At 39.5% G+C, this 15,171-nt stretch overlaps 2 protein-coding genes across 2 annotated transcripts in view; one reads left to right on the forward strand and one right to left on the reverse strand.

The window, feature by feature from the left end:
- The window catches only part of NPTN (neuroplastin), a 94,938-nt gene extending 80,980 nt beyond the window's left edge, over positions 1-13,958 (forward strand). The window contains exons 7-9 of the mRNA XM_089671389.1: positions 1,627-1,648; positions 4,993-5,062; positions 12,593-13,958. Of these exons, the coding sequence (XP_089527515.1) occupies positions 1,627-1,648; positions 4,993-5,053 (83 nt within the window). The 3' untranslated portion in view covers positions 5,054-5,062; positions 12,593-13,958. The remainder of the gene's footprint in view (positions 1-1,626; positions 1,649-4,992; positions 5,063-12,592) is intronic.
- REC114 (REC114 meiotic recombination protein) overlaps positions 13,737-15,171 on the reverse strand; it is a 230,981-nt gene continuing 229,546 nt past the window's right edge. Inside the window, exon 6 of the mRNA XM_089671462.1 lies at positions 13,737-14,155. Coding sequence (XP_089527588.1) covers positions 13,991-14,155 — 165 coding nt within the window. The 3' untranslated portion in view covers positions 13,737-13,990. The remainder of the gene's footprint in view (positions 14,156-15,171) is intronic.

The following is a 15,171-nucleotide window of genomic DNA, read 5'->3' on the forward strand; positions in this document are numbered from 1 at the left end:
CACTGAATATGGGCCCTTAAAAAGAGTCTAGTAGTGTAATGTTCCACCCACTGTATAGATTTTAGGGTGCCATATGCATGGAATGCAATATATTGTATGGTATGGAGCCCTTTCACAACTTTTGCAAAACTTAGTTTAAAACTTAAAATTTCTGCTTCATGCACAAAAAATGTTATAGATTTAAGGTTGTTAGTTTTTTTTTATTTTGTAGTATAAGCCAAATAGGACTGTTTACGTGGATTCCCCCCCCCCCTGCCCCCCCATTTTCCTGTAAACTGGAGCTGAATCAGTGTGGGGACACTAGATGGAGCTAGAGAATGCTTTAGCATTTAATATTAGATGAGGTGCTAACATAAGAAACTCATTTATGTACATTGGTAAACAATACAGTACCACTGACAAGCTACTGTGGCATATACATGTCAGATTTTACCCTTTTCAATCCTACTGGGAAACATGTTTTCCTGCAAGTGAATGGTTTGGTTTTGCATTTGTGCGTGCGTGTGTCTGTCTAGGGAATTGGTTGCTGTGTCTCTCAGGCCCTCTGTGTAAATGTAGCGCTCCTGTCCATTAATATAGCACGCTGTAGCCCTCCCCAGTCTGACTTATCTGTCCCATTTCAAAATGCATTTTGCCAGTTTACCAGACGTCTGTGGACAAAAGCTTGTTGACTGTGCACAGTTTGTTTTTCCTTTATTTCTACTCTTGCTTTGTTTTTGTTTTATTTCTCTTTTTGTATTTAATTTTCCCCAGAGATATTATTTTTTGGCTACCTGTTGACTTTGTTCATGCGCTGCCAGCAGGTAGAGAGGAAGTAATAGGGATCATATGATCATATTACTCCCTGATTGTGCTCATGCAGGTGCCAACACACGTTCAAAGACTGTAACTTTTCTCCATCCTTTTGCTTCATGTGCACTAGTCTCCTTGTGGAATCCTGCTGCAAATTTTTCTTCAAGACTTCAGTGAAAATCCCTCAATTTGTCACACCTGTTTGTGGGCATGATCTCTTTAAGGAAATAATAAATGAATATGTTAAACATTCTAGAAAGATATGGGTCCAGTCAATTTGGCCACTGCACATAGTAAAGCTCTATGTGACCTTGTAGCTGAAGTCTGGCGGGGGAAGAGGATGTTCATGCTTTTTCTATTTGCTCAGTCCATGATTGTGTTAGGAAGAGATCAAACTTCTGTCAATAGTTTAGAGTTTGAATAATGCACAGTGTAGAGTCTGGTGAAGGAAGACATCTGCTGTCATCACTAACTTACCCGTTACCCCACTGTAAGAAAACAACCAGCAGGATTTTACAACTGAAATGTTGGGTTTGTCTTGTCATTAATCCTCTGAGTGAACCACTGGAACTAGGGGACAAGATGGTTTCAATGAAATCTCAACAATCTGTCCACTACAGTTGCAGTCCTTCATGGCCGATATCAAACTTATGCTTCATCTTAAAGAACATAATCAACCATTTAGTACAAAGATTCAAGTTGCCTCAAGTGACTGTCAAGCATCCAAACAGTGAGCTGCAGTCACTGTAGTTATGAGTTCTACGAAGATCTGCTGTTAATTTTAATTAATTTTTTTCTCTTTTTATTTCCCTTATGATCGCTGGGGTGCTTCAGATGATGAACCAGCTGGACCAATGTAAGTAGACGTGTATACCTGAAAAATGTTCTCTGCCTTCAGCCATAACCATTCATGCCTAAAGCATTTTATTGAACATCATTCACCACCATTTTTCTCTGTAAATATATTTCTGAAGGTGCTGTAGACATTACATTTTCACCACATGCCGTTAACCCATGCAATCCATACATACAAAGAAACCAAAACAAATATGTTCAGAAATTAAGTTATGTGTAATAAAATGGAAATGCACGGGGAAAAAGTATTGAACACATGCAGAAAGGGAGGTGCAAAAAGCCAAGACACCTCCTAAAATCTATCACTAATTGGAAAGCAATCTTGCCACTTGTCAATGCAAATTAATAACAGCTGGTTCAATCTCAACTGATGGCCTATAAAAAGGTGTCTTATTACCAAGGTGTGTCACAAGAAACATCTCATGATGGATAAAAGCAAAGCGCTCTCTCAAGATCTTCACATTCTTAACAACAAACATACTGATGGCATTGGTTACAGAAGGATTTCTAGATATCTGAATGTTCTCGTGAGCACTGTTTGGGCCATAATCCGGAAGTAGAACATAATTTCACCATAAACTGGCCATGGCCAGGTACTCCTCACAAGATTTGTGACAGAGGATTGAAAAGAATTATCAGAAGTGTTCTCCAAGAGCCAAGCCCCACTTGTGGAGCACTTCCGAAAGACCTGGAATTAGCAGGTACAATTGTTTCAAAGAAAACAATAAGCACTCAACTGCCATGGTGTGTATGCACGCTCACCATGCAAGACTCCATTGCTTAAGAAAAAGTATGTTGAAGCTCATATAAAACATTTGGACAAGCCTGTGAAATACTGGGAGAATATAGCCTGGTCAGTTGAGACCAAAATGTATCTCTTTGGATACCATAATACACACCATGTTTGGAGGTCAAATGGTGCTGCACATCACCCCAAAAACACCATACCAACAGTGAAGTTTGGAGGTGGGAACATTATGGTGTGGGGCTATTTTTCAGCATACGGTACCAGTAAACTTCATGTCACTGCAGGAAGGATGAATGGAAAAATGTACCAAGACATTCTTGATAAAAATCTGCTGCTATCTACCAGGATGATGAAGGTGAAATAAGGGTGGACATTTCAGCAAGACAATGATCCCAAACACAAAGCCAAGGAAAAACTCAACTGGTTTCAAAGAAAATAAAGCTGCTAGAATGGCCCAGCCAATCACCTGACTTGAATCCAATTGAAAATCTATGGAAAGAACTAACGAAAAGAGGTTATAGAAGAGGCCCACAGAACCTTCAAGATTTGAAGACTGTGTGGAAGTATGAGCCAAAATCACACCCGAGCAATGCATGCGACTAGTTTTTCCATACAGGAAGCGTTTTGAAGCTGTCATTACCAACATAGGATTTTGTACAAGGTATTAAATACATTTCAATTAGTGTGTTCAGTACTTTTTTCCTGTGTCATTCCATTTAATTACATGTAACTTAATTTTTTTAACCTATTTGTTTATGGTTTCTTTGTATGTATGGATTGCATGGGTTGTTACTGACGTGAAAATTTAATGTCAATAGCATGTTTTAGAAATATATTTACTGAGAAAAATGGTGACACGTTCAATACTTATTTTATCGTGTGTGTACATTTTTTTTTTTTACGGCAAGCAGCGTGTTAGCAGGCAGCTGTTCCTCATATCCACCCTGTTCAGACTTTCCCTCAAATTGTGTGGAGGGGAATATTATTAACCGCTTGCCTGCTGCCCTGTAGTAAAACTACTGCAACAGGGCAGCAGGGCTGTGTATTTATACGTGATTTGCATTTCTGCGTACAGAGCATGTGCACTGCCCTACCTGTGCTGCCATTGGCGGCTACGGATGTCAGTCACCGGGTCCCAGCCGGAGAGTCCCCGCCAGCACCCAGCGATCACCATGTAAAGCTGACAGAGAAGAGACCTGTGTGTAAACAACACACGTCTCTCTCCTGCCAGCAAGGACATGCTGCTTTGTATTGCTCTGCACTACCCCAGATGTTAACCCCTTCCTGCCCAGTGGCATTAGTACAGTGTCAGTGCTTTTTATTGGCACTGATCACTGTGTTATTGTCATTGGGATGTCAGTGGCAGTTAGTTCCCCCCAGTGTCAGAATGCCCAACGTAATCCCACTATAAGTCGCTGATGGCCGCCATTACTAGTATAAAAAAAAATTCTAGTATATATACACCACCATTTATAGATGCTATAACTTTCACATAAACCCATTAAATTACATGTATTGGGATTTTTTTTTAGCAAAGACATGTAGCAGAATACATTTTGGCCTAAATTTATGAAGAAATTAGATTTTTAAATGTTTACTGGATATGTTTTATAGCAAATAATCAAAAATATAATTTTTTTCAAAACTGTTGGTCTGTTTTTTTTTTTGTTTGTTGCGCAAAAAAAAAAACCAACAGAGGTGATCAAATACCACCGAAAGACATCTCCATTTGTGGGATAAAAGGACATAAATTTCATTTATATACAGTGTCGCATGACCACACAATTGTCAGTTAAAGTAACGCAGCACCATATTGCAAATAATGGCCTGGTCAGGAAGGGTGGGGTAAATCCTCTGGAGGGCAAGTGGTGAACAGCTGTTATGTGGTGTGCCCTGCTCAGGCCTGTGCTTGTGTGATGGACAGAGCAACACAGCAGAGATCAGGTCCAGATCGGAGACCCTGTTGTGGCTCTAGGCTGTTCACCAGATCCTGCCTGTTTGATATGCTGCAGCTCAATCTGCTCTCGGTGGACCTGGTGGAGAGGCAGCTTGGTGGCCAAAAAGTAGCAGGGCCAGTGTGGGTCTAGCACAGAAAATGTATGGATTTAGTGGATACAGAAGAGGGTGCAGGGTTAAAAGTGGAAACAATTTATATATGCTTGTGTATTTTTTTTGGTCACATTCCTTTTATTGGTCACTAACAGACCTTAACCGTTTATACTCAGATTTGTACACAGACAGTAGTTGAATGATGAAGAGGAGTTCATATTGACAGGCAGTCTGAAAGCAAACTATTACTTCTATGCTGTCTTTGGAAAACCTACTCTGTCATTGGTGGCCCTTGAGTTGCATGTTAAATTATAACATTTATTTTCTAAGTAGAAAAACATAAAACATCGGCTTATAACCTTAAAAATTACCACAAACAATTATCAATTTTGCAGCAGTTTTTCCCAGTCAGATTACAGTATTTTGCTTCAAATATCACATCTCTCACCAGCTCACTTGTTTTCTTCTAGCAAAATGTTACTGTTAAGTTGCTCTTAAATTGTGCAATTATGAATTCTGAATAATATTTTCTTATTTTTTTCCTTCAGGAAGAGTAACTCTACAAATAACCACAAAGATAAAAATTTGAGGCAAAGAAACACAAGCTAAACAAATTCTGTAAGTAATATATTTGTACTTAATAATTATGTAACCCATAGTGTAAATTCACCACACATAGACTTTTCTCTGTTTTTTAACACATACTTAAACCATGAATTAATCTTTAACAGAAATAGGCTCTAAAATGTCATCCAGTTCTTGTATGCCAGGTAATGAACTTGCTAGTACAATATCTGATTAATAAATGTCTTCATTTGCATTTGACTTTTTGTCTGGAGTGAGCAGTGTGAACAATTGGCTAAAAAAAATGAGGATAGATTTCCTGTCTATAAGAAGGCTCTCACTTCCGTTACCTTAGCAAACATCACATCAACAATATGGAGACTTGCAGGTACCTTAGTGAAAAGAATCTGTGTGTCTATTTAACCACTTGAAGACCATCCTATAGCAGTTTTACTGCTACAAGGTGGCCCTATTGTGCAAATTCATGTATATATACATGTGATTTTGCACTTCCACCATAGGGGCGCGCATGCCACCAGCGGCTCACTTCTGCTGTGAACACTCACAGCAAAAGCAGATCTGCGAATCCCTGTGAATAGAAGTTCGCAGGCACCCGCCGATCATCAGGCAGGAGAAAGAACAGAGCTCTGCCTATGTAAACAAGGCAGAGCTCTGTTCTGACAGGTGGGGAAGTGAAGGATCATGTGTCTCTGCAAAGCTGGGAACACAATCCTTCACTTCCCCTAGTACAAGCACCACCTCTTGTACACCAAGCACATAGCTAGGCACACATTTAACCCTTTGATAGCCCTAGATGTTAACGCCTTCCCAACCAGTGTCATTAATACAGTGATCAGTGCATATTTGTAGCACTGATCACGGTCATAGTGTCACTGGTTCCCACAAAGTGTCAGTCAGTGTAAAAATGTCCGCTGCAATATCGCAGTCCCGCTATAAGTCACTGATTGCCACCATTACTAGTATTAAAACATTTTTTTTTTTTTCAAATTCCAGTGCATGTCCCATAGTTTGTAGACGCTATAACTTTTGTGCAAACTAATCAAAAAATGGCCTGGTCAGGAAAGAGGGGTAAATCTTCCAGAGGGCAAGTGGTTAATATACTTTGATGAAGTGAAGGTTGATTCTTAAGGTGTTTTGGCTACTTCACTTGCTGTAATTACATAGATTAAAGAATTGGCTTCAAAAAAAGGTTGTTTAGGTAAAATTTACGGTCTTTAATGTAGCAAAATAAAAAACCCAGTGGTGATCAAATACCACCAAAATAAAGCTCTGAGTGAAAAAAAAATGAAATTTCATTTGCATGCAATGTTGCATAGCTGTGCAATTACCAGTTAAGGTAGTACAGTGATGAATAGAAAAAAATGGTCTGGTCATGAAGGGAGTAAAACCTTCCAGAGGTCAAGTGATTAAATTGATCACCCAACCAGAAGCCTAGGGCATCTCAATTGTCCTGTGGGCATTTGTTGACCGCTGAAAGGAAGAGGAGTCCTAAAGACAAAGGTTGTCTAGAAAGCCTGTGACCTGGATGCCCTGATTTCTGAGAAGGGAAAGAAGAGGTGTTAGGGCCCTTTAAGAATACCTGCCACTGTGAAGCATAGTACAGATGAGGTGGATAAATGGGAAAATGCAGATAAGCATCCTGGATGCTTACAGATACCACGTATTCCCCTTGTCTCAGGGAGGCAATTATTGAACTTGTGGATTCCAAGTAAAACTTGAAAATATCTGTTGAGGGATTTTAAGTGCAGAACAGGATGATTACCTTTGGTAATGTGAACAGGTTCGAATAAAATGATTTGAACCTGACTTTCGATGATTACCGGCACAACTGCTTCCAGGAAATAGAGATGGTTGAGGGCATTCTGCAAATCTGACTGCCTTTGGGCAATTTTTGGTTGATTTTACAGAGGAACATGTCTCATGACATGTTCTAGGGCATCCGTCTAAAAAAAGGTAGAGTGTAGGGTAGCTGTTGTAATTACTCTGTTAAGCACAGTCCTGAAAAGTAGGATCATATTAGTTATGCATTGCCCTAGTCCAGTTAGCTGCAGTTTGACATACTGAAATTGCAGCTAGAGCAGGTTGCGGATTGCCAAAGAATAGAGAGCCTTAAAGAGGATCTCAAACTTTCTATTTGCAGAATCTTTAAAAGAAGGAACTCTTTCAATAAGGTACAGCAAGATATTTAGGACTGAGACACCTGGATCAACAACAGAATACACCACTTATTCATCAAATCTTTTTTTTCCACTGGATAGAGTTTGGTAGAGATTTTTGGGAGGAGTAAAAATCCTATTTGTAGCGATCCAATCGTCATAGACTGCATATTCTATGTTTTGAATAGGAAAGATTTTGTAGACCTCTTTGTACCCAATGAAGCATGACGAGACAGGATAATCAATGTACAATGTCAAGGATTTTGTGGAAAGCCACAGTGAGCTTTTCCTTTATCAAGCATATTACATTAAGCTTTCTCTTCAATATAGCGCCATTCAGGGGGAGAAATCTTCTGCAGCTTCCTCCAGTACTGTCTCTCTGAATTCTTCATTCTTTTTTGTGTCTGCCTTGTCCAGGGCAGACATACAGTTGCAAGAAAAAGTATGTGAACCCCTTGGGATTACGTGGAGTTTTGCATGAATTGGGCATAAAATGTGCTCTGAATGTCATCTAAGTCACAACAATAGAAGAACACAGTCTGCTGAACATAATACTACACAAACATTAGATGTTGCCATGGTTTAATTGCACATAACATGTAAACATTCACAGTGCAGGGAGGAAAAAGTATGTGAGGCTCCAGCTTAATGACTTCTCCCAGAGCTAATTGGAGCCAGGAGTGAGCCAACCTTGACTCCAATTAGTGTGATGATATTGGATTTGTTGCTGACAGCTGTCCTGCCCTTAAAAAAACACACACCTGTTTTGGGTTTACTGGTTTCAAGAAGCACTGTCTGATGTGAAGCATGCCTCGCAGAAAAGAGCTCCCAGAAGACCTACGATCAAGAATTGTTGACTTGCATGAAGCTGGAAAGGGTTACAAAAGTATCTCCAAAAGCCTTGATGTTCATGTGTCCACGGTAAGACAGACTGTCTACAAATGGAGAAAGTTTAGCACTGTTGCTACTCTCCCTAGGCGTGGTCGTCCTGTAAAAATGACTGCAAGAGCACAGCGCAGAATGCTGCATGAAGTAAAGAAGAATCCCAGAGTGTCAGCTAAAGACCTACAGAAATCTCTGGCACATGCTAACATTTTTGTTGATACATCTACAATAAGGAAAACATTAAACAAGAATGGAGTACATGGGAGGACACCACGGAGGAAGCCATTGCTGTCCAAAAAGAATATTGCAGCACGTTTGAAGTTTGCAAAAGAGCACCTGGATGTTCCACAGCACTACTGGCAAAATATACTGTGGACAGATGAAACCAAGATTGAGTTGTTTGGGAAGAACACACAACACTGTGTGGAGAAAAAAAGGCACAGCACACCAACATCAAAACCTCATCCCAGCTGTAAAACATGGCAGAGGGAGCATCATGGTTTGGGGCTGCTTTGCTGCCTCAGGGCCTGGACGGATTGTTGTCATTGATGGGAAAATGAATTCCAGAGTTTATCAAGACATTTTGCAGGAAAACGTACGACCATCTGTCCGCCAACTGAAGCTCTGCAGAGGATGGGTGATGCAACAGGACAATGACCCAAAGCATACAAGTAACTCAACAAAACAATGGCTGCAACAGCACAGAATACGCCTTCTGGAGTGGCCCAGTCAGAGTCCTGACCTCAACCTGATTGAAATGCTGTGGCATGACCTTGAGAGCGATTCACACCAGACATCCCAAGAATATTGCTACACTGAAACAGTTTTGTGAAGAGGAGTGGTCCAAAATTACTCCAGATCGTTGTGCAGGTCTGATCTGCAACTACAGGAAACGTTTGGTTGAGGTTATTGCTGCCAAAGGAGGGTCAACCAGTTATTAAGTCCAAAGGTTCACATACTTTTTCCTCCCTGCACTGTGAATGCTTACATGTTATGTGCAATTAAACCATGGCAACATCTAAGGTTTGTGTAGTATTATGTTCAGCAGACTGTGTTCTTCTATTGTTGTGACTTAGATGACATTCAGAGCACATTTTATGCCAAATTCATGCAAAACTCCACGTAATCCCAAGGGGTTCACATACTTTTTCTTGCAACTGTATTGGGATCTGACTCGGGCAGAAAAAGTGGAGATGCTGGATTAGCAGTGGCGTTTTTGAAACTTGGGCAAAGATGGCTTTAATAAAGCAGTTTGTCAGAGCAGTTTGACAAAAGCAGAATTTTCTGCATCTATGTCACAGTAGGCTGCTTGCTGTGGGCCTGAAATAGAGCAAGAATTGGATGAAGAGATCAGTTTTAGCTCCTGCTTAGGTGCTAAGGGCACATCATGACTCTAAGATTGAGTTCTTCAAGCCTGTTGTACAAGAGCAAATGTCTAAGTATGACTCTCAAGGTTGTGCTGATCAAGGTGCACTGCTTCTGTTTGTGGTATTAGAAGGCAGTCAGTTGCTTGAAGAACTTGAATATAACATAAAAGAGCTAATTAGGCTAAGAGTGCATTCTCTGAGAAGAAGAGAGCCATTCCCTTATGACAGCAGAACAGAACTGAGGACTAAGTGTGGTGGTAGGGTTATAGGGTAGGTGTTTAGGGGCTTGCCCTTGAAAGTTTTGCCAATGTTCAATTACCTGAAGATGCCAGCCTATAACACAGTGTCTATGAATATTCTGCCTGTGTCCTGTATGGTTAAGAGAATATGATCTGTAAAGTCCGCAAAAAACTGCATGGACAAGGATCAAACTAATATACAGTCATATAAAGATAAAATATAACATTTCTCAAAAAGGGTTGATTTTGCTTTCATAAGAAATAGAAACATTTAGGACCATGTTTTCTAGAAATGTATTTCATATAAAAATATATACTGTTTAAAAGGGTCTTTTTGTTGTGTTTGTCACTATTGAACCATATTTCTATGCAGTTAATTCCTATGTTTCCTTATGTGTGTGCTGGAGAATATAACAGAGCCTAAAGCCCCTTTCATGTAGGCACTTTCCGGTCTGATCAACAGAAGCAGAGCAAACAATGTTGCTTTCTTTCCTTTATTCACATCTGGTGATCCAGCCAGTAAATCTGGTTTTCAAAAGGAAAAGCTCTCCTGCAAATGTATCAATCTTGAGACGAACCCTTTACCACTGACAGGAGTACTTACAACGATCAGCTTTTATTTTTCCATGTAAAATCTTTATCGTAAAAGAAAGAATGCTAACTGCAGTGTGAGCTGGAGTTTGACTTCAGTTTGTTAGGGTAGCTAAATCTGCTAGTCCATCTAACACTCCACTCCCCTCAGACCAGCCATTCTTAACTAGGGAGCCACCAGAGGTCTTCAGGGTTGCCATGGCATCCTTGTAGAGAGAGGCTGTCCGTTGATCCCAAGCTTCTGAACCCCAGCTGCACTGTACATTGGCCCTGGGAGCCTTCACATCACTGAGCAAAGGGAAGGGAGTGTCTTCTGTGCTCTCTGCCTCCTCCTAGAGTGCAGTACCTGGCTGTGTGAGGAAAGGTAATGTACAGTAACTTTTTATAGAGCTGTATACATGTTTGCGTGTACACGTGTGTGTGTGTGTGTGTGTGTGTGTGCGCACGCACGTGCATATAATCTGTGTGTGTGTTAACTTGTAATCTTGACCCCCTATTCTTGTCTTTTCAGAACTTCATTTTTAGGACATGTTCGTAATAGCATGAACTGCTGCTCCTCTGAAAAGAAATCCATGCTCAGATCGCTTTTCAGAGGCATTTGATAGTTGGTAAAGAGGCACTATGTTGCCTCCTCACCACCTGTTTTAACCCCGTAAAAAGCAGCATCACCACAACAGCGTGCAATGCGCACACAATTGCAGGGTGATTGTAGTTCAACCCCATTCACCTAGAGGTATACTTCCAGCTGCGGCCACAGCATGTGTATACAGGGGGAGCAGTTGGGGGTGGTAAAAGCAGCTCAATTGTGTGGTTTTACTGCCTTCCAACCTCACAGGTGAACAAGCCCTTGGTTCACATCTGTGTGTAGGGCAGCCCATTCATTCCAGTGGGCTGCCTTTCCTGCAGAAATGCAGGGAAAGTTGTCCCTGACCCTTTCTTTAAAAATGCACCACACCAAAAACACCCCGCGTTTGCCAATGTATGGGGGTACCCCTAAAGAGCAGAGCATTTGTCTGTCCGTCAGGAATGAGCATGATTTTGTGTGCATTCTGTGACGCACAGTAACATGAACCAAGCCTTGGACAGGGGTGCCTCGTGACTGAAAATACTTTTCAAGGGGCACAGACTGGAAAGGGTTGAGAAACACTGCCCCAGACAATGTGGCTGTCCAAAGGTGCCCCCTGTGCTCCTTCATCCAGAATGGGGGCACTTCTAATACAGGAGATGTGTTACTGGCCAGATTAGCAGGTGGAAAAAAAGGAGGAAAAACCTTTAAAAAAACAAAAACAGAAAACAAATGTAGGCACCACATCTATGGATTGGTAAACTGCAATATATTACATTATTGGTTTTGTGTTTAATACCGCTTTAAAACGGGACCCATGTTATATCTATGAAAACAGACTTTAATCCGTTTACATCAACCTACCTCAGGTCAGTCACATTTAGGCCTGAAAATAGGGAAAATAACTTTTCACTTTTTTTGTGCGTTTTTGCTGGGGGTTTTTTTTTTTCCAGATCCAGATGGATTTGAAGGTAATCAGATGTAAAAGAATGCAAGTCTTTTTACATCTGTTAATTCCACGAACATGGAACTTTTGATCAGGTCCAGCTGAAAAAAAATAAGCGGACCTAATCAGACCACCCACATGAAAGGGACCTAACTCTAGTATTTAGTTCTGCCTACGACCTTATTGGGAAGAGTTTCAATTACTTATGTTGCCTATAGAACCCATAAAAGAAATAAGGGGGATGGGTGTCACAAAACAGAACACAAATGGAAATTGGATTGTCAGATGTCTTACCCTCCCCCCCTCAGCTAAAGAATGTGCATTGGCAAGGGTTCCTATCAGCTCTGTTCTGATGGGAAATAGTGATAGACCGCAATAAACACTTGATAAAGGCTCCAAACCTTTCCCTCTCTATGCAAAACAGAATAGATTCAGCTGCAACTGAGTTAAAAACCTCTTCAAATGAAAGGTGTCACCTGCAACCCCTTCTGTTTTGGGATCATCTCAGTTTGCCCTTATTCATAATAGCAGCAGGTAGCATTGTAACAGAAATTATTTACTTGTGTTGTGCAAAACTTAAATCGTAAGTCTTGTTTTTGGATTTCTCTATTGGCATATTTGGAAATATTACGGATTGATGAAGTCTGCATATGCAGAAAGAACTTTAGGTAGCCAAGTATTTGGAATTGTTATCAGCTGGAGAGCACACTGTTTAATGTTTTTACTAATACCCTGATAATCGGGGATGAATGTTTTTCTGTAACCAGAACACCAACCATGTATTCAATATTTTTTTCCCTCTCTTGTCATTTAGACATTTATGGATTTGGACAGAACACTACTCATTCTCCTTCTGAAGAGCTGGCATTGCTGAAATCCAAACTCCAGATTTCTTCAATATTCCTATTTTGTGTGTGTGTGTTTTTATTTCAAAATTAACTTTATGGGACTGAGGGTACAAAACCATTTCTTAAAAGCATGCCTTATATAGCCTTCAAGGCGAATAAAACTGATGGGGTATTATAAGGAGCTTCAACAATAGAGTGCATATGCAGCTTTGTGTGCTGTGGCTTTTTTCTAAGTTCACTTATGATAGATAGATAGAGAATGAATGAATATATATATATATATATATATATATATATATATATATGAGAAAATATAAGCCTTCAAGAGGGGATAGCTGGGGTGTAAGCAGTTAATGCATGCATGATTTTATTTTTGTATATTTTGGTCTGTATTTCTGTATGTTCTCAGCTGAGCAGGGTTTACCTAACCCCTACTGTAATAAGGCTTAATGTGTACTATAGCTGCTATGTGACCAATCAAAAAGCCTTTTTGAAAAACCTAGATGAGAAAGTAGGTGTCAGTTGAAGCCCTATCTTCATGGCCCAAATGTTGTTTTTTTTTGTTTTTTTTTATGGGGATTCGGTCTGTCACAGAAGCACGATTCCACTGCTACAGGTATTTTACGAGTCTGATGTAAGCCCGCCTCTTGGAAATTGTGTGAAACAACATTTTTTTATTACACTTGTCTTTAATGCTTTTTCTTGTACTGGAGTATAGTACTTTATTTCTTACCCAGTACCTTGCACAAAATGTTATGACTGGGCAAAATGCTGTAGAAAAGGGCTTAATTCTCTGCTGCGTGGCTGCTACGGAAAGTGATTTATTTGAGTTTAGTGGAATATGTGACGATGTGCAGAACTGCTCCAATGTAATGATATACACCAGTTGGCTTGTTGGTGCATATAAATGATATGTCCAGTACTTTAGAAAATTATTAAACAAAATATATACATATATATATATATGTAGGTGGGATGCTTTATAAGTGAACATTGGTTCAATCATGTATATTATTAAATCCTTTTGCACTGTTATGTCCAAAATGTACATTCTAGCAGGCAGAATTTTTATAAGTTATAATATATATTTTTTTTCTTTTGTTTTGAAGGGGGTTTGTGTTAATTTGGGTTATTTAAAACTTTTACATTGTTCTTTATAGCATGGTTCTATTCTATGCAACTAGATGTAAATGTGTCAGTATATCAGAACTGTAATATCTTCTACTGGGCAAAAGGGGAGGGGGAATGTTCTAGTTGCATGAACCCATGGATTGTGCAATTGAAGTGTAATGTGTGTGGCAAAATACACTTGATAAAGTGACTAAAACCAGAGTTTCGTACCTGTGTGCTGCATTTTGTTCTGGTTAGTTCTCCAACAGTTTGTGTAGTTCTTTTTCCACAGCCTCAACAAATGCTGGAAAGTGCTGGTCTAGCAGACACAGCTTGATGAACTGGCCAAGATCTGCTGTACTGAAGGGAAGGTTCTGATAAGCACCACCCAGACAGGTCATCTTTCCTTTCAGGAGAGACTACAAACACAGGCCGCTTAAATTGTGACATACTGTATGCTATGCTTCTATATTTAGTTTAACAAATAATAAAAATAAATCTGAAAATGAATGACTAGATGTGGCCAGGTACTGTGTAAATCAAATCACATTTTGATCTGTCAGATTAAAAAACTGAAAATAAAACTACCTACTAAATGTGAGTGCCTGTCAAAACAATATCTTCATATATTTGCAAATAATATATAATGTTTTAGGAAATATATCGGTTCTACAACAAAGTCTGACTGTGTGTATATCCAGCCTAAGGTGTATAATATACTTTTGTGCATTCATTTTGGTAATATTGAAGTAAATACATTTCACATCCAGGGTTTCTTGGGAAATAAAATGGTATTATGGATATTTTTAGTTTTTTTTTTTAAGTGTTTGGTTAATAGTAAGTAAAAGTAACTGCCATAAGAAGTGATCCAAAATAAAGCACAACATACAGGGGTTAGACAAAAAAATGGATACACTACATGATTTGCATGTGTGAAAGTGACAAATTTCACGTTGAAAGTGATGTAATATTCTTTTGATTTGCCCGAAGTCTGAAATTGAGCTCTGCAATCACTTTTGCAGCAGTTTTTTTCTTATTCTAGGTCACAATCCTGTGCAATGTCCTTTTGTCCTTCAGTCGGTTGGTTATCAGACGACAGTTTCCCCACAAACCGTATATGCCGTCATAACATTTGATACTGTACCTCGTGACATGGATAAGGTTTACCTGCTGGAGGTGTTTTTATTTTGAATGCGCATTCATTCTGAGCTTCTGGTGAGTGCATTAGGTGGAAGAATTGTCACGGATTCACCCACCACTTGATGTCACGTTTTTATTTACAATTTATGGACATTATACATAGAGATTTTGCTAATATTTAATTGATAATTTTCATATGCGCCAATATTTGGCCACCCAAGTCACTCATTTTATGTCATATATAATTTTTTCACGTCACTTATGATATTCACTATAGCGCTGTACTTTTTTTTTT

The sequence above is a fragment of the Staurois parvus genome, unplaced genomic scaffold, assembly GCF_062004578.1.
Source record: "Staurois parvus isolate SC_StPar_1 unplaced genomic scaffold, SC_StPar_1.0 ptg000105l, whole genome shotgun sequence".
Classification (NCBI taxonomy): domain Eukaryota; kingdom Metazoa; phylum Chordata; class Amphibia; order Anura; family Ranidae; genus Staurois; species Staurois parvus.